Source organism: Sus scrofa, chromosome 6, assembly GCF_000003025.6.
Source record: "Sus scrofa isolate TJ Tabasco breed Duroc chromosome 6, Sscrofa11.1, whole genome shotgun sequence".
NCBI classification, from domain to species: domain Eukaryota; kingdom Metazoa; phylum Chordata; class Mammalia; order Artiodactyla; family Suidae; genus Sus; species Sus scrofa.
Window position 1 is genome coordinate 31,972,355 of NC_010448.4, and position 26,846 is coordinate 31,999,200.

The 26,846-nt window shown below is 36.6% G+C and overlaps 1 protein-coding gene across 1 annotated transcript in view; it reads right to left on the reverse strand.

The window, feature by feature from the left end:
* Positions 1 to 26,846, reverse strand: part of CHD9 (chromodomain helicase DNA binding protein 9) — a 242,106-nt gene that overhangs the window by 142,485 nt on the left and 72,775 nt on the right. The window contains 1 exon segment of the mRNA XM_021094174.1: positions 6,127 to 7,746. Within this exon segment, the coding sequence (XP_020949833.1) occupies positions 6,127 to 7,581 (1,455 nt within the window). The 5' untranslated portion in view covers positions 7,582 to 7,746.

The window sequence follows — 26,846 nt, forward strand, 5'->3', positions numbered from 1 at the left end:
AGTACACAGAAAATCGACTGGATTTCTATATATTTTTTTCTTTTTTTTTTCCCTGTGCTATCCAGCAGGCCTTCACTGCTTATCCATTTTATTTTATTTTATTTTATTTTACTTTAGTCTTTCTGCTATTTCTTTTTTTTTTTTTTTTTTTTTTTTTTTTTTTTGTTTTTTTGCTATTTCTTTGGGCCGCTCCCGCAGCATATGGAGGTTCCCAGGCTAGGGGTCGAATCGGAGCTGTAGCCACTGGCCTACGCCAGAGCCACAGCAACTCGGGATCCGAGCCGCGTCTGCAACCTACACCACAGCTCACGGCAACGCCAGATCGTTAACCCACTGAGCAGGGGCAGGGACCGAACCTGCAACCTCATGGTTCCTAGTCGGATTCGTTAACCATTGCGCCACGACGGGAATTCCTGGATGTCTATATATTAACAATAAAAGATCAGAAAGAGAAATCAGGGAAAGCAATCCATTTACCATTGCATCAAAAAGAATAAAATGCCTAGAAATTTTATTTCTACCTACCTAAAGAAACTAAAGACCTATACTCTGAAAACTATAAGACAATGATGAAAGAGGTCAAAGATGACACAGAGGAAAGATATATCTAACAATTATCTAATATCTAACAATTCATATTACTGCACAGTTAGAGCCAGTGTAATAAGCGTTCATTTCCTAATAGCTTAGTGGTCATTTTTAAAAATACGTTTAAATTGAAGGAAAATCGAAAAGACAACCCACAGAATGGGAGATGTATTTGCAAATGAAGTGAATGACAAGAGATTAATCTCCAAAATATATACAAACCTCCTTAGCTCAATACCAAAAACAAACAAACAAACAAAAAATCGGCATAATATCTAAACACAATTCTCCAAAGAAGACACATGGACGCCCAAAACACATAGTGTTCAACATCACTAGTTGTTAGAGAAATGCAAATCAAAACTACAGTGAGGTACCACCTTACACCAGCCAGAATGGTCATCATCAAAAAGTCTACAAACATAAATGCTGGAGTGGGTGTGGAGAAAAGGGAACCCTCTTACATTGTTGGTAGGAATGTAAATTGGTGCAGCCACTATGGAAAACAGAATGGAGAGTCCTCAAAAAACTAAAAATAGAATTACCATATGATCCAGCAATCCCACTCCTGGGCATCTATCCAGAGAAAAACATGACTCGAAAAGATACATGTACCCCAATGTTCATTACTGCAGCCAAGACATGGAAGCAACCTAAATGTCCATCAACAGAGAAGTGGACAAAGAAGATGTGGTACATATACACAATGGAACATTACTCAGCCATAAAAAGAAGTGAAATAATGGCATGTGCAGCAACATGGATGGTCCTAGAAATTATTATACTAAGTTAGACAGTGAGACACAAACATCACATGCTATCACTTATATGTAGAATCTAAAAAGGGGATAAAATGAACTTATTTGCAGAACAGAAACTTTGAAAAACTCATGGTTATCAAAGGAGACAGGTTGGGGTCGGGAGGGATGGGTGGGGGGTTTGGGATGGAAATGTTCTAAAATTTGGTTGTGATGATGGTTGTACAACTGTAAACATAATAAAATTCAGTGAATTAAAAAAAACACATATATACTTTAAAGAAAGGTAAAAGTAGTTAAGACCATATGTAATAGAGTTAAATCAGATTTGAATCCAGTCTGGCCACTGCCTATCTCTATACTGGCTGTGTGATTTGAGATATACCACCTAACTTCTCTGTACCTCAGTGTCCTCAACGAAAACTGAAGTAAATAACTGAATCTAAATAAAAAGACTGCTGTGAAGGCTCAATCTGTTAATAATATGTTAAGTATTTACAATAGTATTTGGTGCAAACACAGTGTTCTATCGTAGTGCCAGTTATTCCAGTTTTTGCTTATTACTATGCACTTCTTTGAATTATCATGCTAACATACACAACAAAAATATAAAGATATTTTAATTATTTTGATTCAAATTTTTCCAGATCTCAATAATAACTTTATATGGTATTTTAGCAACTTTACAATGGCTATGATTAAAAATCATTTTCAGAAAAATACTAAATGACATGAAAAATCTCTGCAACATATTAACTAGAATGTTAAAAAAGCAATTTGCCAAACAGCAGAAACTATATGATCTCAGCTCTGTTTCTTAAAAATGCAATAATACATAGATGGAAGGCTGGAGAGTCAGACAACAGGTCTCACCGGAAACTTGGACAGCAAAATGTCAACAACAGTATCTTTTGCTAGTGATATTACAAGTAAATTATTTATCATCTGTTTTCTATATGGTCTAATTTTTTAATTACTATATATTAAAATTTTTCATCAGAAAAATTTAAATATATAGAAATATTTTAAAATATGTCTTACATAGGCTGTTGTCTTTCTCTAATTTTTTTAAAATGATCTTTATTTTTTCCATTATAGCTGGTTTACAGTGTTGTCAATTTTCTACTGTAGAGCAAAGTGACCCAGTCACACACACATACATACATTCTTTTTCTCACATTATCCGCTCCACCATGAGTGACTAGATAGAGTTCCCAGTGCCATACAGCAGGATCTCATTGCTTATCCATTCCAAAGGCAATAAATTGCATCTATTAACCCCTAATTCCCAGTCCATCCTACTCCCTCCCCCTCGGCAACCACAAGTCTGTTTTAAGTTTTTTTTTTTTAAGCTTATAAATAATGTAAGTTTCCCTACCTTCAGGGAAAAAAAAAAAAAAAGAAATTCAAGATGGCAAATAAAGCAGTAAGTTCATCAGAATACAAAAGCCAACAAGGAATTACAGACATCCCAAAATTCTATTTCCTGGGGTTTTTTTTTGGGGGGGGGGCTTTTTAGGGCCACACCTGCAGAATATGGAGGTTCCCAGGCTAATCAGAGCCACAGCAGCCAGCCTAAGCTACAGCCACAGCAACGTGGGATCCAAGTCAGTCTGCAACCTGTATTTACTGCAGCTCACAGCAACATGGCAATGCCAGAAGATCAGGCCGGGGATTAAAACTGCATCCTCATGGATATCAGTTGGCTTCATTACCACTGAGCCACAACGGGAACTCCTTTTTTCTGTGTTGAGTGTAATTTTAGCTGTCCCACATACTTTCACTGCTATAGAACTTTTACGTTAAATTTAATATATAAGCATTGAGAGATCACGCAGTGTTCCGTGATTATTTCCACTTTAGAAATAAGACAAAAATGAAAGATTTTGTGTTACAAAATAGCAGTTAATATCTGTCACAAGAGAGCAATGAAAATTAATACTGTAATTTTCTCAAAGTTCCTTTGCTCAGAGTTTTGTTGTGGCACAGCAGAAACAAACCTGACTACTATCCATGAGCATGCAGGTTCGATCCCTGGCCTCACTCAGTGGATTAAGGATCCTGCATTGCAGCAAGCTGCGTATAAACCACAGACACGGCTCAGATCTGGCATTGCCATGGCTGTGGCATAGGCCAGCAGCTGCAGCTCCAATTCGACCCCTAGCCCAGGAACTCCCCTTGGGTTGTAGGTGCAGCCCTGAAAGAAAGAAAGAAAGAAGGAAGGAAGGAAGGAAGGAAGGAAGGAAGGAAGGAAAGAAAGAAAGAAAGAAAGAAAGAAAGAAATTCCTCTGCTCTAAAAATTAGAGATGAAAATAAGCTAGTATTTTCTCTATTATATTTTTTAAGTGCTTATGTTTTTTAAAACTCTTTTTAAATGGTAAAATTCCGGAGTCAATTATATAAGAACTGTTCTCAGCAATATTCACAGTTTTTAATGACTGACACAGACTCTAAGACATCTGAAATTATACACACAAACACCCGACCTCAGTTGGAGAAGAAGAAAAAGCTTGCTTAGAAATATTCTTTACATATTCAATATTCTCAATGAAGCTTTCTAGAATTCTAAATAGAGTGCCACCCATGAGTTTTCAAACAATAGATTAATGAATATCTTGTTCTGGATATTGTCCAATGTGTCCTTTTTTATTTTGATAAAGCAAAAATTATGCCACTTTATCATTTTTTAATCTGTTGACTTCTATGCATATATTTCACAATGCTAATTTAGTCTAAAATTAAACTACAGCATTTAAAAGGGTTTTTAAAAATAAGAAAAAATTTATTTTCATAGAACCTGGGGAAAACTCTAATAATATAAGAACTTCTTATTAATATAACATTTTGGCCATATAGTAACCATAATCATTCAGAACATGCCAAAAATTACATAGATAAAAAACTTATATGCACTGTCCAAATCTGTCATTTATCATACATACTAAATAATTTCAAACTTCACATATTTAGGATATCTGATTTATAATTCTGTACAAATAAAACCTATAAGCAATCCACAGTAATCATAATCATAATATTCTTCCTTCTCTACCAATCCATCTCTCCTCTTCACCTCCACAATCAGAAACTCCCAACTCTCTCTTAACACCACGATATCATAGGAAACTTAAGAAGAGACTTTCAATAAATCAAGTATTCCAAACCAACTGTCCTTTACCAATTTTTAAACATGTAGCAAAAAGAAGTTAGCAAAACAAAACAAACTCTGAAAAAAAAAAAAGGTGAGTAGATTTAAATAAAGCCTTATCAGTATAGATAAGATGATTTATTAAAGGCTGCTGCTGATGGGTATGAAAAGACTTTCTATCAGATAGTACTATCTATATATTATTGGGACTACTTTATTTACAATTATCTTCCATTAATTCCAAATCTATAAAAGTGAGTCTTTATTTAAAGCCAGTAAAACACGTTTAGAAAAACATGAATTTAAAAAAAAAGTTTTTTAAAAAGATGACAAGTCCTGAGAAAAATAAAATTAAGAAATAAAGTTAATAAATTTCAGAGTTCATCATTTCAGTTATATGCTAGACAAAGTCATAAGTCAAACTGATCAGAAATCTACGTAAAAGTAGAGAGATGATCTGAATTTCAATCAGTAGGAGTTTTTCCCAGGGCCCTTCTAATTAAGTTGCTTGATCCTCTTCCAGTAGAGGGAGCAAAATCATAATATTCTGTTTGGGCCACAAAAAAGAAGGGGAGGAAGACAGTCTTTTAAATATCTTAAATCTTTCTAGACTATTCAAAAGTTCTGAAAACACCCAAAGGAAAAGATACAGATTTTATCATTTGCAAACACTTCAAGCCTTTGAAATTAAAAAAAAGTCCATTAATATTAATTTCTTTACCTGCTAAAACTCTCTCAATCCTTACCAAAACCCTATTATTATTCCGTACTTAAATATGAAACAAATGAGACGCACAGAAATTATTTAATTAGCTAAAAGACATGCAGCTAATAAATAACATGAGTGAAGATCTAAGCCTGGTAGTCTAGTATCAGACAGAGCCTATGCTCTTAGCCACTTTATTGTGATCTTAATTTTGAATTATGCTTTCCCCCATCATTAACATATTCTTAGTGTTAGTCCTCAAAGCCTTCTTAATGCCCATAAGAATCCATCGCATATGGATATGCTAACAAACTGCCGTTTCCAGTTTTCCCTTATAGATACAGCAAGATAAATATCTTTGGGTACATTACTTACGCCATGTTTGGGTTATTGTAATAAAGCATTTTTATACTCAAACATGCCACCAAATTGCTTTCTAAAATATTTGTATCAACTATAAACTATGTAAGTTCCATATATTTCTCAGCATTAACATTAAAAAATTTTATCTAATTATCAACTGAGATCTTATCAAATTATATGAGCTTCTTAATGGAATATTAACTCTATGTCCATTATATTTGCAATAAAAAGTTCCCAATCTATTGTTTTCCTTTTAACTATGGCTACTAAAGTTTTTTTTTTTTTTTTGAAAATAAATCTTTCCATTAAAAGCAATCATAGTTGAAAGTTACAGAAGATGTCTTAATACTTTATAATTTTCTAAATATAGGACGAAGTCTATTGTTTTGTGCATATCAATGAATCGCTTTCAAAAACAAGAATAGTGAAGCAAGAGAAACCTACATCAAATATGCACAAACTCAGACTTACTGAGTTTGAGAAATCTTGAATACGTCTCACAAAATTAACGCAATGAGTAAAAGCCCACCATACCCCTTTCCACCAAAATAAGAGCTACATACCTGTCGCTGTAAACACAGGCGATTTCTGTCATGTAGATGCTGATGATTAGAGAGTGGTGAATGCCAACTCCGAGCCTGACTATGCAACTGAGTTGGAGCCATATCAGAAGGCCGTGTTATAAGATGTGAAGTAAATTGCCGATCAAGGTCATGATCTAAAACATGACTTGGATTATCTTGTCCAAATGCTGACTCATCAAATTGGGGAAGGAGACCCTCCTGAAGGAGGTCTTCTGGGTCAAGTCCTGTGAATGGCTCAGTTTGAGACTCCACTTGATGAAGTAAATTCTCTTCTAAAGACGAAAAGCCATTAGTTTCTACATGATCACTGAAATGGCCCATTTGATTTCCTGAGTCAACAGGATCTGGGAAGTTCATGTGCACAGGAGATAATTTTGAATTGCTATAATTACCCTGAGGATGTGATGAATGCAACATTTGGAAATTATTCGAATTCAGTGATGTATTAGGATTTAGCATATGCTGAGTAGATTCTTGCTTGATTCCCCTATGAGGTGAAAAGGAATTACTTCCAGTAAAATCAGATAACGTCTGATTTGTATGATTAGGTGCAAGAACTGCAGAGGACTGAAGAAGACCATTTGGTGATACGTGATTACTGGAAAAGGAATAATGTGAAGAAAACTGCTGTGAATTACTGACAGAACAAGAAGTCATATTTGGAGAAGGTCCATTAAAATTTCCTTCTTGATGATTGCTACACTTTAGGAAGTGTACTGAAGGATTTGACGTTTGAGAAAACTGCTGCATTGAAAGGGATTGTTGTGAAGTAGATGCATTATTAATCTGTGATGGGTGGTTAACACTGACTCTGTGTGGACCAGAAACATTAACATCCATAAAATTTTTAGACTGGCTAAGAGAGTTTTGCCCTGGGTTAAGATTATTTCTGTTTTGTTGTGAGCGTAGCGAAGTACACTGTGTTTGTTGTTCATTGGCCTGAAATAAGGCAAAGTCATGGTGTGCCACAAAGCTTTTAGTTTGATGCATAGAGTGAGAATGTCCTTGATGAAAAGGAGACCCATTTTGATTTGAAATGCTAGTAGCTGTCTGATGGCCCCACATTGGACTGCCATCTGCTACATCTGGAAACAAACCATTCGGTTGGTTCTGCGGATGGATCGGAGAACAATTAAACTGAGAGTGTGGAGATAACACATGTTCAGCTGGGCTACCAAAAGACTGATTAACTTGATGAAATTTCATTGAGTCAAACTGATTTAATTGTTCATAATCAGTCATCTTCTGATGTGTTGGAGTACCTTGAACATGATTCAGTGAGTCTATGTGCAAAGGTTCAAATTCTGCACCCAAGTTCAGTTCATCAACTAGTGAAACAGGTCCTGGTTGTACAAATGCATCATCTGACAAACCTTCTAAGGTCTCACCGAAAAGATTGGCATCATCAAAAAAGTCCATCATTGGATCTGTCATCTTGAAAAATTCAGTAACAAGCTGGGCTGTTCACTCCAAACGAAGTATATTCAGCTTCTCTGCAGTAGATGTTAATGGATCATTTCCAAAGAGCATCAACTAATCCGAAACAGGTCAATGTTCATTATTGCTCTAGACAATGACATGTCATGAAGTGTCAGAATCCTAGGAAAATAAGAACAAAAACAACGTTTAATAATGAACATTCATTAAAGTTTTACAGTTAATATGTGACGTAAAAAACATAAAATCTCAGGGTACAGCATGTTTTGGTGAAATAATTCATTATAAAAATCTCATTAATATTCCCTACAAGGAAAAAAATGCTGACACGACTATATGCATTTAAAAGTATTTTGAGGAGTTCCTGTCGTGGCGCAGTGGTTAACGAATCTGACTAGGAACCATGAGGTTGCGGGTTCAGTCCCTGGCCTTGCTCAGTGGGTTAGGCTCTGGCGTTGCCGTGAGCTGTGGTGTAGGTCGCAGACAGGGCTCGGATTCCACGTTGCTGTGGCTCTGGCGTAGGCCGGTGACTACAGCTCTGATTTGACCCCTAGCCTGGGAACCTCCATACGCCATGGGAGCGGCCCTAGAAAAGGGCAAAAGACAAAAAAAAAAAAAAAAAAAAAACAGTATTTTGAGGTCCACATATTATAATGCCAGAACATAAACTTGAGAATGGAATGTTAGACTCTCTCCTGAACCATGAAACAGCCATCACTGCCAGCAGCTCTAGCATATGCAAAGTACAGAGGTATCACACTTTAAAGTTATGTACTGTTAAGATAACTGACATCAGATCCTCTTGGATTAGCAAGTATGATGTGACCTTTTACTCTAGACGTCTTGAGCAGATAAATCTACTACTTCACAAGGTATATATGGAACTACATCAGGAAGAGTAGTTGAGGAAGTTCCCATTGTGGCTCAGTAAGTTATGAACCCGACTAGTATCCATGAGGATGTGCGTTCAATCCCTGGCCTCGCTCAGTGGGTTAAGGATCCAATGTTGCCGTGAGCTATGGCATAGATCGCAGGTGCGGCTCGGATCCCATGTTGCTATGACTGTAGGGTAGGCCGGCCACTGCAGCTCTGATTCAATCCCATCCTGGGAACTTCCATATGCCCCAGGTGAGGCCCTAAAAAGGAAAAAAAAAAGTCATTGGGAGTTCCCGTCATGGCTCAATGGTTAACAAATCCAACTAGGAACCTTAAGGTTGCGGGTTCAATCCCTGGCCTCACTCAGTGGGTTAAGGATCCAGCGCTGCCGTGAGCAATGGTGTAGGTTACGGACATGGCTTGGATCTGGCATTGCTGTGGCTGTGGCATAGGCTGGCAGCACAGCTCCGAGGACCCCCTAGCCTGGGAGCCTCCATGTGCCACGGGTCGGCTCTAGAAATATGCAAAAAGACCAAAAAAAAAAAAAAAAAAGTTGTTGAACGAGGTCAGGATAAGCTGACCCTAAATGAGATCAAAGTTAGCCATCTGGTCAACTGACAGACATGTAATATGTTAAGAATTTGCAACATATTGCTATCGTGGTCCTCTTGCTCATCTACCATGGAAGCTCAGCCTCCTGAGAGTCAAATTATTTAGATAGCCATGTAGCAAAACTAAGCACCTTTTTTAATAGTTAGAGTCCTTACTCTATCCATAAGTACCCTCCTCACCATTGGATAATTTGTATTTATACATGTTGCTTGTTATATTTACCAAACTGTGCAAATAAATATGTACTGACAATCAAGCTAAGGCAAAAAAAAATCCAGTAGCTTAAGCTAAGCAACAAATTATCTTATGATAATCTCAAGAGAAAAAAATAACATTTGTTGGGCAGGGAGACACACATCTGCAGCATGGGGAAGTTCAGGGCCAGGGATCAAACCCACACTGCAGCAGTGACCTGAGCCACAGCAGTGACAATACAGAATTCTTAATCACCATGCCACCTGGGAACACCTCAAAAAAAATTTGGGAGGGGGGGAGGAAATAACATTTATACACACAAATATCACATATATATACATACAGCTGATAGGTAAAAAGGATATAATAGGTTACTTGCTAATAGGAAATGGTTGGCCAATTTTGCTCCAGGCTTGCACCATTCCAAACATTTTTAACAAAGGTAATTTGTGGTTTTGCCCCTATTGTCTTGCAAAAGAAAACCACAACGTTTGCTCCTCTACATATCACTTTGAACTTTTTCAGGAGGTCCATATCAAGAAATATAAATTTCCTAAACAAAAATGTCTGCTTATTATTGAAATGTAGAAACTTCTGAAAAATTCTGAGAAGTGAAACTACCTAAATCAATAATAATTTTACCTAGAAATGGACTTATCAATCACAATGGTATACAAGCGCTTTAACAAATATATGACCTGAGAAAATAAGTACAGAAAAAGAAATTATTTTTCCAGATTTTACAATTATGAGACTGAGCAAAGTATTATATGTCCTGAATACAGCATTAGCCAGAAAAAAAAAAAAAAAAAAAAAAAAGAGTGGGTTAAATCACTTCTATGGAACATATCTTATTTTAGCCATAGACGCTAGACTAGGGTATGTATACTTAATCCATTTTCCACAAAAAAAAAGGCAATGTCCACTGTTTGTAATGGGTATATGATTATTTACCAAGACGAAGAAAGAAGAAATATAATGTAAGTTACTGAATCTAGTCTGTTATCAAATATAAGGTACATACATCATTAGTTGATGTAACACGAAGAAACTATGAAACTATATCACTTTGGGTTTTTATTTTATAATCTGTGAAATAACTTTAAAAAATATTTTCAGGCTTAGATTTATTCCAAAGGATCTGATCATTTCTTCTCCCATGAACTATTCCTTTTCATCTGTAAAACACCTGATTGCTGCTTTGTAAGAAAATGTAGAATTGCTGTCATTTACTCAACAACAAATATGTTTCAGTAATATTAAATTTATGCTGTGTTACTCTGTCCCTGTGCCTCTCTGCAAAATCAATAATTTTTTGGTTAAATGCTGAATGAAAGTCTATCTTTTTAGAGACACTTTAAATAATTAAACACACGTATTACTGATGTACGTAGCCCAGCTGAAGTAATGGCAATGTAACCCACTGAGCGAGGCCAGGGATTAAACCCACATCCTTATGGCTACTAGTCAGGTTCTTAACTCACTGAGCCACACAACAGGAACTCCCAGTTAAAGATTTTTTAAAACGCTGCTCTGAAAATTAGTTTATGATGTTATCAGAGCAGTAATATTCCATTCAGGAAAGAAATGGTGTGGTATCTGAATTTTTGTACATTATGGTAGTTTGTGCTAAAGCAAAATGTTTTTCTACACTTAGGTAACCTGAAGCTTACTGAAAATAAGGGAAGAGGTGGAAATTTTAATCAAGAAAACAATGTGCTATTTGCTCTACCAACAAATATTTATTGGTAAACAACTTCTAGGCACTAGGATGATGAATAATAGCTGACTTCTGAAGGGAAATACAGCCAAGTAAATAGACCATTACCAATACAATACAATACAATATCTGTGCTTTGATAAAAGTACATACAGAGGAAGAACATCTAATGAAGAAAATGAATATAGGGAGTTCTCATTGTGGCTCAGTGGTAATGAATCCGACTAGCATCCATGAGGATGTGGGTTTGATCCCTGGCCTCTTTCAGAGGGTGAAGGATCCGGCACTGTGGTGAGCTGTGGTATAGGTCATAGACGCGGCTTGGATCTGGCGTTGCTGTGGCTGTGGTTTATGCCTGCAGCTGCAGCTTGGATTTGACTCCTAGTCTGGGAATTTCCATATGCCAAGGAAGGGTACGGCCCTAAAAACACACACACACAAAAAGAAACAAAGAAAGAAAATGAATATAGACACCATACTATCTAAGAAGCTATAAATTCATATGAGACAAGATACATGTAAGCAGTCAACCTTAGTTATAAAAAGAGAAACTAAATTTGAACTATGAAAAAATGCCCATAAAATCTAAAATCTTCTGATTTGAAGTTTATTCTACATTTGCCACAAATTTTAAGTTCCTCTTTAAGATCTATCATCTTATTTCTTTCCAATAAATGTATCATTTCCCAACTATATAAAGACATCACATCAGTCTAATTTTAACTTTCTATTTAGTTAAGCAAATATTTATGGACTGTCCATTACATCCAAAGCGACTCTGTAGAAACTACACATAAAACCCTTGCTCTTGGAAAGTTCAGAATCTAAATGGGGGAGGTAGGGAGTAATGGCACAAGAACAGCACATCATATATTCAATAAAATATGACACACGTGGCCTAAGAGAGGCACAAGTCTATCTAGAAAGTGATTCATAAAGAGAAGAAAGAGTACACTTGGCAAGTTTTTCAGAAAAAGCTTCTTTCAGAACAATCGGCATTTGAAGGGATCTTATAAATGGGGTTGGAAAGAAAGGCCAGGCAAAGAATTTAGGAATAAAGAAGTGGCAGGAAGGAAGTAAATATTTAGGGGCTAGTATGACCACTGCAGAGTATACAAAGGAAAAAAATGGAAAATAAAGGCAGAAATACGAGTTGAGGTACTGCTGGAAGGGGCTGTATAAATTAAATACATTAAAGTAACACATTCCAGGGACAGAATTCTTTTTTTTTTTTTTTTTTTTGTCTTTTTGCCTTTTCTAGGGCCGCTCCCACGCAGCATATGGAGGTTCCCAGGCTAGGGGTCTAATCAGAGCTGTAGTCACCAGCCTCTGCCAGAGTCACAGCAATGAGGGATCTGAGCCGTGTCTGTAACCTACACTACAGCTCACGGCAACGCCGGATCTTTAACCCACTGAGAAAGGCCGGGGATGGAACCCGCAACCTCGTGGTTCCTAGTCGGATTTGTTAACTGCTGCATCACAACGAGAACTCCCTCCCAGAATTCTTCTAAAGTTAAGTATTTATATAATCAAAATCAAATTACTTATCTTCATTTTTCTATTTATCTGATGTCAAATATGATGATCATACAAAACGGATTCAAATATCAATAGGACAGAATCCCTGCCTTCAAAAAATTCATAATCTAGAGGGGAAGAAAACACACAAATAATACGGTATATATCTCAGCAGAGATGTATACAAAGCACTATATTATGGTAGCATAAAAAAAAAAAAAAAAAAAAAAAAAAAAAAAAAAAAAAGTCTCTAAATATGGCTACAGATATATTAAATACCAGGTAATATTACTTTCCTCAGTGTCTAATAGTTGCCTTTCCCCCAAGACATTTCCATATTCTCCATATAAGTCCCTCAATATATTTCAACTAAACGAACTGGTCTTCCCAGTAAATTCTATACGTTAATAGCTTTGTCCAATTTAATTTACCCATTGAGCCCTACCAAAGTATTCAATCCCCTGGTACAGTCATCACCACAGCATTTCTATACAGTACTAAACTTGTGCTACATTAATTTTTATTTTATGAGCTTCCTATAGCTATTTCATATTCATCCCTGGAGAAAATTCAGCCTAGGATTCACCTCCTTTAGAAGGCCTCTCCCTACTCAACCCTGTCTAATAACCTGTGCATATCGTAAGTAATACTGCACTGTGATAATATATTACCCTTTCTTTACAGTAGACTCTACACCCTTGGAAAAAAGGAAAACTTTCATAATCTTTGTATCCTTAATACGTTGCCTAGCATAGTAGACATGCAAAATATTTTTGCTAAATCAGAAATGATACATAGAACAAAAGACATGAAAAAGAACACGACACTTAAAGACAAAAACTAGAACCAAGTCCTGGCTCTTCCACTTTCTAGCTCTATGACCTTGAGAAGATCACATACTTTCTGTTTTCACAATACCCTCAATCTCATACATTGTATGTAAAACTAGCAAGAACACAGAGGGTACACTAAATAAATGCCCAGAGGTAAGGCAGGACATGGCATTTCAGGAACCACTTGACAGCATAATGTGGCCAGAACATGCTACTAGCCAAATAGAGTTGCCGACAGGCAAGCAAAGGTCAAATATCCAGGCCTCTTATTAGCCATGTTAAGAAATCTGGACTTTATCCTAGCGGCAATGGGGAGTTATTTCATAGATTAAAAATTCTTCTCTGGCATAACACCTAACTAACATTATTACAGTGGCTATTAACATTTATTTTTAGATAGCAAATAGTAACTCTTCTAATGACAGTGACCAAAACACTTAAATTTGGACCCAGAAACATTAGAGAGAAGAAAAATATATACACTGAGGGGGATACTGGTGACTTTAAAGAATATCCTGGGAACTCCTCTCTACTTGTGAAATGGGATGCTGTCCAATTCATGAATCATTTGATAAAGCCAATTAGGTCAAGATTAAAAAAAAAAAAAAGAATATTCTTACTAGACACGAAAAAAAGCTGGGAAACCTGAGTTCATCATTTTTTTGTTTTACAAAAAAAGGTCTATAGACTTCTAGAAACAATTCTTGCTAAGGCATTCAAATGATGCTTGAATACCTGTTAAAAAGTTCTTCACATCAAGTCAAATTTACTCCTGTCTTCCTAAGTATTTACTTTGAGACCGTTTAAAGTAAACCTAATTGTGGCGTTCCTGCTGTGGTTCAAAGGGTTAAGAACCCCACATAGTGTTTGTGAGGATGCCGTTTCCATTCCTGGTCTTGCTTGGTGAGTTAAGGATCCGGCGTTGCCACAAGCTGCAGCGTAGATTGCAGATACAGCTCAGATCTGGCAATGCTGTGGCTGTGTCAGAGACCTGCAGCTGCAGCTCTGATTCAACCCTAGCCCAGGAACTTCCATATGCTGCAGGTACAGACATGAAAAGAAAAGAGAAGAAATAAAACCTAACTGTGATTCAAATTCCTGAAGACCTGTCCCCCTTAAAGCTTCTCTTTTCAAAGACATGGGTAAAATACACCCAGTTTATTGAAATGTGAAAAATTCTATCCATAATGGTTAAAATAAAAGGTTTAATGTTAAAGGGATAAAACTTCAACTATCAGTTCCATATTACTAACTTTTAGGGTTCCCTCAGGGCTTCTAAGTATTTGACTAGTGGATAGTACAGAATCTGACAAGGATTACTAGCTTAATGCTAGTAAATTATGTGAGAACATACTAATAACTAGGTGAATAACCACATTCAAATAGTATTAATTAATTTTCCAATAGTGCACCAGAGAATTTCTATCATTAGTTTATTTGGCTCAGCTTAAACGAAGGTAACAAGGTGATTTTAAGTTGAAAGATAGAACTAATTATGACAATAAACAGAACCAAGATATAAAAGAATCTCAAGAGAATGGAGCAATGGATCAAATCAAGTAATTTTTAACTATGGGTCCTGATTTCAGTGCCGACCAACTCTACTATAAGTACATTCAGGCTGCAAATATCACAGAGGCCAAGCAGGTGACATAAATGAGTGAAAGTGGCCAGAAGAGAACTATGGTTAGCTAAAAAGTACAAAGGGGCAGCTACCAGTCAACCTCAGTTAATTGTCATTACTATAAAACTTATAGCAGGAGTTCCCGTCATAGCGCAGTGGTTAACAAATCCTACTAGGAACCACGAGGTTGCGGGTTTGGTCCCCGGCCTTGCTCAGTGGGTTAACATCCAGCGCTGCCGTGAGCTGTGGTGTAGATTGCAGACGCAGCTCGGATCCCGTGTTGCTGAGGCTCTGGCATAGGCCAGCGGCTACAGCTCTGATTAGACCGCCTGGAACCTCCATATGCCACGGGAGCGGCCCTAGAAAAGGCAAAAAGACAAAACAAACAAACAAACAAACTTATAGCAAAACTTAGAGGAGTTGGAAATTCATCCAGACTTCTTTGGGAAAATCCTTGATTTTTCAAATGTTGATAACTAATTCAAACTCTTTATGTAAAATGCTTTTAGACAGAAAACTCAATATTATAAACATATGAACTCTTCATATACTATTAGAAATATATGAACTCTCTGTATATCAATGTCTGAAATTAATGTGGTCTCAATAAAAATGCCAACAGGTTTTTTCAGAGGCAGACAAGGTATTCCTAAATAGACAAAACGGTGGAGACGGTGTAGAGAAAAGAGGATGCTCCTATACTACTGGTGAAGATGTAAACTGGTATAACCATTATGGAGAACAGTACAGAGGTTCCTAAATACACAACTACCATACAGTCGAGCAATCGCACTCTTGGGCATACAACTGGAAAAAACTATAATTCAAAAAGGTACATGCACCCCAATGTTCACTGCAGCATTACTTACAACAGTCAAGACATCAAAGCAACCTAAATGGCTATCAACAGAGGAGTGGATAAAGAAGATGTGGTACAGACATACAATGGAATATTACTCGCCGTAAAAAAAAGAACAAAATAATGCCATTTGCATCAACAAGGATGGACCTAGAGATTGTCATACTAAGTGAAGTCAGACAAAGAAGGACAAATATCATGTGACAGCACTTATATGTGGAATCTATGTTTTAACAGGATACAAAAAATTTTATTTACAAAACAGAAACAAATTCATAGATTTTGAGGTCAAACTTATGGTTACATGGGAGGGAAGGATAAACTATAAGGATGGGAATAACAGATATACACTACTGTACATAAAATAGATACCTAACAAGGACCTACTCTATAGCACAGGGAAATCTACTCAATATTCTATAATAACCTGTATGGGAAAAAGAATGGATATATGTTTAACTGATTCAATTTGCTATACACCTGAAACTAATACAACACTGTAAGTCAACTATACTCCAATAAAATTTTTAAAATAAAGTAAAATAAATAGACTAGAGTTCCCATTGTGGCTTAGCAGTAATGAACCTGACTAGTATATATGAGGATCTGGGTTTGATTCCTGACCCTAGTCAGTGGGTTAAGGATCTGGCATCACCGTGAACTGTGTTGTAGGTCACAGAGGTGGCCCGGATCCCATGTTGCTGTGGCTGTGGCACAGGCTGGCAGCTACAGCTCCAATTCGACCCCTAGCCTGGGAACTTCCATATGCTGCAGATGCAGCCCTAAAAAGCAAAATAATAACAATAATAATAGACAAAGAGCAAAGCCAAGAAAGGATGTGAGAAAGAAGAACAACCAGGAAGAACTAATCTACCAAATATTAGAGCATTATAAAATTTCATTTTCAAAACATTGTGATATCAACACATGAGAAGCCATACAGATATAATATTCAGTAATTTAGTTATCTCAAACTGGGGGGAAGATGAATTACAAAAAAACAGGACAATTGAATGGCCACCTGAAAAAAGCAGAGATTGATACTTAGCTCTCAAACTGAAATTAATTATAAATAGATCGAAGATACTAATGTTAGAAATGAAAAACCATGAAAATACTAGAAGAAAATATGGATGGAACACACTGATTTCTAATTAAGGAACAAAATCTAGATATCATTAAAGGTTTATTAATTAGATTATATACTTTTCTGAAAAGATTAACAAATTAGACTACAAAAGAAAATATAAAAAACAAATATCTGCAACTAATTTACTGATGAAGTGTTTGTTTTTTAATACATAAAAATTTTCTATAAAATACTAATAGCCTAATAGAAAAACGGGCAAAGCATACCAACAGTCAGTTCATGTTCTCATCCAAAATAAGAGAATGTCAATGAGAATGACACTGAGGTACCATCTTTCACCTATCAGACTGACAGTGATTGCAAAGTTTAATAACACGTTAGAGAAGCTGTTGATAAAAAATACTCTCATATACAACTGCTGTTAAGTCTAAAATGATAAAACCGGGAGTTCCTATTGTGACTCAGTGGTTAACGAATCCAACTAGGAACCATGAGGTTGCAGGTTCAATCCCTGGCCTCTCTCAGCGGGTTGAGGATCCAGTGTTTCCATGAGCTGTGGTGTAGGCCACAGATATGGTTCGGATCCCGTGTTGGTGTAGGCCAAGCAGCTACAGCTCTGATTTGACCCCTAGCCTGGGAACCGCCATATACCATGGGTGCGGCCTTAAAAAGGCAAAAATAAATAAAAAATAAATTAAATAAAAAAATAAATAAAAAGACAAGAAATGGTATTTCTAAGAAGCGGTATTTGTCAATACCCATAAATATTTCAGCTGCACACAACCAGTGACTGAGCAAATTCCCTTCTAACAATTTATTCTATAAATATGTTCATACATGAGTGAAATGGCAGATGCAGATATTTATTGCAGCATTATTTGCTCCATAAAAAGACTGAATATAGCCTAGATGTCCATCATCAACAGGATGTTGGTTAAATTAAATATTCAGTTATACTAGTGGCACCAAATAATGAGTATAACTTTCAAGCCTATATGTCTAATTTAAAGACTATAGATATGGAGTTCCCGTCGTGGCACAGTGGTTAACGAATCCGACTAGAAACCATGAGGTTGCGGGTTCCATCCCTGGCCTTGCTCAGTGGGTTAAGGATCGGGCGTTGCCATGAGCTGTAGTGTAGTTCACAGACATTCGGATCCTGCATTGCTGTGGCTCTGGTGTAGGCTGGCAGCTACAGCTCCAATACGACCCCTGGCCTGGGAAACTCCATATGCCGAAGGAGCGGCCCAAGAAATGGCAAAAAAGACCAAAAAAAAAAAAAAAAGAAAAAGAAAAAAAGAACATGGATAAAATGGGACATATTCAGAGGACACCAACTAAACTGAAGTTACTTGAAACCATGTTTTGCAAAGTTTCTCTCCTCAGGAGTTCCCGTCGTGGTGCAGTGGTTAACCAATCTGACTAGGAACCATGAGGTTGCGGGTTCGATCCCTGGCCTCACTCAGTGGGTTAAGGATCCGGTGTTGCCCTGAGCTGTGGTGTAAGTTGAAGATGTGGCTCAGATCCCGAGTTGCTGTGGCTCTGGTGTAGGCCTGTGGCTACAGCTGATTAGACCCCTAGCCTGGGAACCTCCATATGCCATGAGAAGCAGCCCTAGAAAAGGCAAAAAGACCAAAAAAAAAAAAAAAAAAAAAAAAGATTCTCTCAATCCTCACCTCGTTCTACATAGTCTCCCTGGGTTAGCCCATCCTCTATCATCTATATACTGACAACTTTAAAATTTTCACGTCTACTACCATCTTTCCAGCTGCCTCTTGGACTTCTCCACAAGTATAAACTCAACAGGTCCAATACCAATCCTTCTTCTAAAATCTTTCTCCTACATGCTTTATTTGGAGTCCATGGCATTGTAAAACCCACCTTTCTGCCCAAAGAATCTATTATGCACATTATGACTAGAGTAAGTTTCATTAAAAAGAGATTTGATCATGTAACTTGCCAATGGAAACCCATTGTTCCCTAATGCTGATCATGTGCCCTTCAAACTTTTTCTCATCTACAGTCACCAATCCACCAAGTTTCCATGTCCTCTAAAATCTAATCACACCAAACTACTTGTTACCTAACATGTCTTATTTCATTTCCCATGCTATTATTCATACTATCTGTAGGACCCCATATGATAGGTCTAGAGTGATAGGTACCAGAAAACTATAAAGGAAATTATGTTTGCTCAGTATAAGAAAGGAATTTGAAATAGGACTATCTAAAAACAAAAACAATGACTGGGTCACTTTGCTGTACAACAGAACCTGATGAAACATTGTAGATCAACTATAATAAATTTTAAAATATAAAAAATTTTAAAAAATTGAGTATAGAGCTGATAACAGATATGAAACAGAAGTAAAGAGATTTAACAAATGCAAAAAAATAAAAAATAAAAACAAAGATGAGTTTTTTATTACCAAAGTTACATATTCAAATTTTTTTTTTTTTTTTGTCTTTTTGTCTTTGTTGTTGTTGTTGTTGTTGTTGTTGCTATTTCTTGGGCCGCTCCCGCGGCATATGGAGGTTCCCAGGCTAGGGGTTGAATCGGAGCTGTAGCCACCGGCCTACGCCAGAGCCACAGCAACGCGGGATCCGAGCCGCGTCTGCAACCTACACCACAGCTCACGGCAACGCCGGATCGTTAACCCACTGAGCAAGGGCAGGGACCGAACCCGCAACCTCATGGTTCCTAGTCGGATTGGTTAACCACTGCGCCACGACGGGAACTCCTACATATTCAAATTTTAAACAAACTAACCAAACCTCAATAGAGACACTATAAAGAGGAGTCCAGTAGCATAGCAGTGACTACTAAATAAGCATTAAAATTCCTTCTGTTCTTGATATTTTATGAATTTTTGAGAATTCTTGGTTTGTTTGTTTTTTTATTTATTTATTTTTTTCCCACTGTACAGCAAGGGGATCAAGTTATCCTTACATGTATACATTTTTCCCCCACTCTTTGTTCTGTTGCAATAAGAATTCTTGGTTTTAATGTAGAACCCCAATGTTATGTATCAGTGGGTTTCAACAAAGTTAATAGGTATATAGATCAATCTATACTACATCTTTAATTGATCTAAGAATTCTACAGTAAGTTCTTCAAATCTGAAGATGATATGAAATTACAAAAAATTAGGAATTTAAATATATTTCAAAATAATCCTAATAAATCATGGGGAGGACCATCCTATTTTTCAAATGCAATACTAGGAAGGTGAAATTCAAATTGATGTAACCTAGGAACTAAAACTGTCACTTCAACTATAGAATGGAAAATTATTTACAAAGCACAAATTAAACAGAGGGGGAAAATGTAATGGCTAACTATAGTCTAAATAGCATTCACAACATTGCTTTAGGAAAGCAAACATAATAAAGCTATTAGAAAGAATATACTACCTTATAACTACAGGATGACACTGTGTTATGTAATATGCACCAGAAAGTACTCTTGCTATGCTAGCTAAATGGTTACCATAGTTTTTATTTAAGAAAAATGAAAAAAACTGAAAGAAAAATGAGCAACATCATCAAAATTCAGCAAAATTAAAAATTTCTGTACTTCAAAGGACATAATCAGAAAGCAAAAAGACAAACAGCAGAATGAGATATATAAGGTAACAAGGGGAGAAAAATTTTGCAAATCATGTACCTGATAAGACTTAACCTAGAATATATAAAAAAATTCCTACAACTTAATAGAAGACAAATAACCCAATTAAAAAGTGGGCAAATGATCTGAATAAACATTTCTCAGAGTTTCCTTGTAACACAGTGGGCTAAGGATCAGGAATTTTCATTGTAGTGGCTGGGGTTGCTGATGTAGCACAGGTTCGATTCCTGGCCTGGAAGCATCTACTTGCTGCAGGTGCGGCCAAAAAAAAAAATTCTCTAAATAAGATATACAGATGTCCAATAAGCACATGAGAAGACACTAAACATCATTAATCAACAGGGAAATGCACTATCAAAACCATAGTGATGTAACACTTCATATCCTCTAGGATAGGACAAAAATAACACAAAATAATGTGTTAGGATGTCAAGAAGCTGGAATTCTCATATCCTGCTGTGAAGAACGCAGCCACTCTGAAAAATAGTCTGGCAATTCCTCAAATAGTATATCGGCAGAGGAATTGAAAGCAAGGACTCAAATAGATACACAACGTTCATTGTAGCATTATCCATAAAAAGAGGAAACACCCCAAATGCCCACCAACTGATGAATGCGAAATTAAAATGTGGTATAACAACATAATGGAATATTATGACAAAAAAAGGAAGTACTAAAACATGAATAAACTTTGAGAACATGTTAAATCAAAGAAGCCAGTCACAAAGGGCTACATATGATTCTATTTACATGAAATGTCAAGACTTTTTTTTTCTTTTTTGGCCGACCCAAGGTATATGGAGTTCCCAGGCTAGGGATCAGATCCAAGCCAAAGTTGTGACCTAAGCCACAGATGCAGCAATGCCAGATCCTTAACCCACTAATCCGGTCTGGGGATCAAACCTGCATTCCAGTGCTCCCAAGATGCCGCCGATCTCGTTGCACCACAGCAGGAACTCCTACATGAAATGTCAAGAACAGACAAATACAGAGAGATAGAAGGGAGATCAGCAGTTGTCCAGGAGTGGACTTAGAGGGATGGGGTTCTTTGGGGAATAGTGAAAATGTTCTAAAATTACTTGTGGTGATAGATACACAACTCTATGAATATAATGAAAGTAACTGAATTAGACACTTAGGGTGAATTATTTAGTATCTGAAGTATATCTCAATAAAGTTATTTTATAAAGAAAAATTATGTGAGCAAAGTTATTTTGAGCCTTCTAATTTTGTGTTATTATCTCTTAAATAAAGATGAAAGTTATAGTAGTCAATTAAAAATTTATTTTCTTCAACCTAATTATCAACTAATTCTACTTTGGCAAGTATTTGTAAGGCAGATTTGATTATACACTACACAAGTGTTATAGTGCATATTAAAATAACTTCCATATAAATGCAACATGTTTTTGTTTTTTTGGGGTTTTTTTTGTCTTTTTGCTATTTTTTTGGGCCGCTCCCACGGCATATGGAGGTTCCCAGGCTAGGGGTCGAATCGGAGCTGTAGCCACCGGCCTACGCCAGAGCCACAGCAACGCGGGATCCGAGCCGCGTCTGCAACCTACACCACAGCTCACGGCAACGCCGGATCCTTAACCCAATGATCAGGGGCAGGGACCGAACCCGCAACCTCATGGTTCCTAGTCGGATTCGTTAACCACTGCACCACGATGGGAACTCCGCAACATGTTTTTATTATCACTGATAACTCTAAACGATGTTAGAACTGAGGAAGAGTTTGCTTTAGAATGTCACATGACAATTAGAAAATATTAGTGGAATATTAATGACAATCAAAACTTAAAATTCAGTTTATCTAGAATTTTTAGTCTTAGTTTTTAAAAAGTAGGAAGACTTCAATAAATATTAATAGAAAAGGTGTGAATATTAAATCAGTAAGGAATAAATATTGCCCTTCAATTATTTAGAGCTGATCATTTTTTCATTTTAGGGCCGCACATACAGCCCATGGAAGTGCCTGGTCTAGAGATCAAATCACAAATATATGGAAACTAAACAAAACACTCTTAAACAACCAACGCATCAAAGAAAAATAATGAGGGAAATTAGAAGATGCTTTCAGATGAATGAAAATGAAAACACAGCAATAGCAAAACTTATGCTATGCAGCAAACAATCAAAACTTATATCTGTAAACAACTACAATAAAATAGAAAGCTCTTAAATCAACAACCTACCAGTATACCTTAAGGAAATAAAAAAGAAGAGCAAACAAACCCAAAGTCAGCAGAAGGAAAAAAATAATAAAGATTAGAGGAGAGATAAATCAGAGAAGAGAAAAGCAACAGAGGGCAAAAAAGAAAATCAATGAAACTGATAAAACCTTTAGCCAGACTGGCTTAGAAAAAAGAGAGAAGATCCAAATTACTTAAAACAGGAAAACAAGAGAGGAAGTTAGTAAGACTTTACATAAATTATGATTATAAAAGGATAGTATGAACAACTGTATACCAACAAATTGGATAACCTAGATGAAATGGACAAGCTACCACACAAACTACCAAAACTCACACAAAAAGAAACAGAAAATGTAGGGACTTCCCTGGTGGCTCAGCAGGTTAAGGATCCAGCATTGTCACTGCTGTGGCTAGGGTCACCACTGTGGCAGGGTTCAATCCCTGGCCAAAAGAAAAGAAAGAAAAAAAGAAATAGAACATCTAAATAGATCTGTAACAACTAAGGAGATTGAATCGGTAATCCAAAACTTTCCAACAAATGAATTGAGCAAGATAGTTTTAATGGTGAATTTTACCAAAATATTTAAAGAATTGAAACCAACCTTACTCAAACTCTTCCACAAAGTAAAAAGGTGGTAACACTTTCTAACTCATTCTGAGATAACATTACCCTGACAGTGGAGCCAAAGACACTATTAAAACAAACAAACAAAAAAAACTACAGTTCTCTTGTGGTGCAGGAGGTAAAAGGATCTGGCAGTGTCACTGCAATGGCTTGGGAAAACAAAACAAAACAAACAAAAACCTACCAAAAAAAAGAAGACTAATAACTCTCATGAATATAAAGAAATCATCAACTGTTGGAGCAGGAGGGAGTGGGATGGACTGGACTGGGAATGTGGGGTTAATAGATGCAAGCTATTTCCTTTGGAAAGGATAAGCAATGAGATCCTGCTGTAGAGCACTGGGAACTCTATCTAGTCACTTATGATGAAGCATGATAATGTAAGAAAAAAGAATGTATATATGTATATGTGACTGGGTCACTTTGCTGTACAGCAGAAAATTGACAGAACACTATAAATCAGCTGTAACAGAAAAAATTAAAATCGCTTAAAAAAAAGAAATCATCAACAAAATATTAGTACACCAAATCCAGCATATTACTCACACTCACATACACATATACAACATACACACACAAGTGGGACTTATCCTAGGTATATAAAGGTAATTAACACAAAAAATAAGTCAATATCATAAATCATATTAATAAAATGAAGGAAACACACATCATTATCTCAACTGATGCAGAAAAAGCATTTGACAAAATCTAACAACTTTCCTGATAAAAACACTCAGTAAAATAGAAGTAGAAAGGAACTTCCCCAATTTGATAACAGCCATATATGAACAACTTACAGCTACATCATATTCAATGGAAAAAGAACAAAACCTTTTGTCCCAATATTTGCAATAAGACCAGAATGCCCACTTTCACCACTTCTACTCAACATAGCACTGGAAAATCCAGCCAGATAAAACAGGCAAAAAAGTAAAATAAAAGGCATCTAAAGTGGAAAGAAAGAAGCACAACTATCTCTATTCACAGATACCATGATCATATAGAAAACTGTAAATACACACACACACAGAGCTACTAAATGTTTTTAAATTGAGGAATACAATCTATGCAAAAAACAATCAGATGTATTTCTATGAGATAGCAATCACCATTTCCAAAAAGGAAATAAAGGAAACAATTTCATTTACAATAGCATTTTTAAAAATACTTAGGAATAAATTTAATGAAGGCCACATAAGATTTGGATACTGAAGACTACAAAACATTGTCAAAAGGAATTAAAGTACATCTAAATAAATGGATATTGAAATCTAAATAAATCAGGAGTTCCTGTTGCAGCACAGCAGAAACGAATCTGACTAGGAACCATGAGGTTGCGGGTTAGATCCCCGGCCTCAATCGGTGGGTTAAGGATCCAGGTGTTTCCGTGAGCTGTGGTATAGGTTGCAGATGTGGCTCAGATCTGATGTTTCTGTGGCTGTGGCATAGGCCAGGAGCTGTAGCTCTAATTCAACCCGTAGCCTGGGAACCTCCATATGTAGCAGGTGCGGTCCTAAGAAGCAAAAAAAGAAAAGAAAACAAATCTAAATAAAATCAAAGACATAAATTGAAACACTTAATATTGTTGGGATGACAATACTACTCAAAGTGACCTACAGATTCAATGCAATTCTTATCAAAATCCCTACAGTTTTTGCAGAAATTTATATGGAATTTCAAGGGACCCAGAATAGTCAAAACAATCTTGAAAAATAAGACAAAGTTGGAAGACTCACATTTCTCAATTTCCAAACTTACTACAAAACTACAATTATGAAAACAGTGTGGTATTGACAAGTATAGACATTAGGGACCAAAGGAATGTAACTGAAAGCCCAGGAAAAATATCCTCACACCTATGGTCAATTGATTTTTGACAAGGGTGCCAAGACCATGTGATGTGGAAAAACGATCTCTTCCACAAGAGATGCTGGGAAAACTGAAAACCCATCTGCAAGAGAATGAAAATGAACCTGTACCTTACACCATATAAAAAAAATTAATTCAAACAGACCAAAGACCTAAATTTTATTTTATTTTTATTTTTTGTCTTTTTGCCATTTCTTGGGCCGCTCTCATGGCACATGGAGGTTCCCAAGCTAGGGGTCCAATTGGAGCTGTATCCACCAGCCTATATCAGAGCCACAGCAACGCGGGATCCAAGCCATGTCTGCGACCTACACCGCAGCTCATGGCAACACGGGATCTTTAACCCAAGACCTAAATTTTAAAAGGTAAACATTCCTGCTGTAGCTCAACAGGTTAAGAATATGACTAGCATCCATGAGGATGTGGATTCAATCCCTGGCCTTGCTCAGTGGCTTAAGGATCGGGCATTGCCGCAAGCTGTGGTGTAGGTTGCAGACACGGCTCTGATCTGGCATGGCTGTAGTTATGATGAAGTCTGGAAGCTGCAGCTCCAATTCGACCCCTAACTTGGGAACTTCCATATGCCACAGGTGCAGCCCTAGGAAATAAAAATAATACATTAAATTTAAAAGGCTAAAACTATAAAACCCTGGAGTTTCCCAGATTTAATGCAATCCCTATGAAATTACCCATGACATTTTCACAGAACTAGAACAAACAATCCAAAAATTTATATGGAACCATAAAAGACCCATAATTGCCAAAGCAATCCTGAGGGGATGGGAGGGAAAGCAGGAGGACTAGTTCTCCCAGATTTCAGACAATATTAAAAAGCTACAGTAATCAAGACAGTGTGGTACTGGTACCAAAACAGATATAAGAACCCAGGGAACAGAATAGAGCCCAGAAATAAACCCAGACACCTACTGTCAATTAATCTTCAACAAAGGAGGGACGAATATAAATTGGGAAAAGTCTCTCCTGCAAGTGGTGCTAGGAAAACTGGACAGCTGCATGTAAATCAATGAAACTAGAACACACCTTCATACCATGCACAAAAATACACTCACAATGGCTTAAAGACTTAAACATAAGGTAAGACACCATAAAACACCCAGAAGAGAACATAGGCAAAACATTCTCTGACATCAACCATACAAATGCTTTCGTAGGTCAGCCTCCCAAGGCAATAGAAATAAAAATAAAAATAAACCAATGGAACCTAATCAAACTTACAAGCTTTTGCACAACAAAGGAAACCATTAAAAAAGAAGAAGAAAAAGAAAAAAGAAAGAAAGAAAGAAAAGACAAGCTATGGAATGGGAGAAAATACTTGCAAATGATGCAACTGACAAGGGCTGAAATCTCCAAAATATACAAACTCATACAACTCAACAGCAAAGACACCAAACAACCCAGTCAAAAAATGGGCAGAAGACCTAAGCAGACATTTCCCCAAAGACAACATATGGATGGCCAACAGGCACAAAAAAAAAGGCTCAACATCACTAATTATTAGAGAAATGCAAATAAAAAGTACAATGAGGTACCACCTCACACCAGTCCTAACTGCTATCATTAATAAGTCTACAAATAACAAATGCTGGAGAGAGTG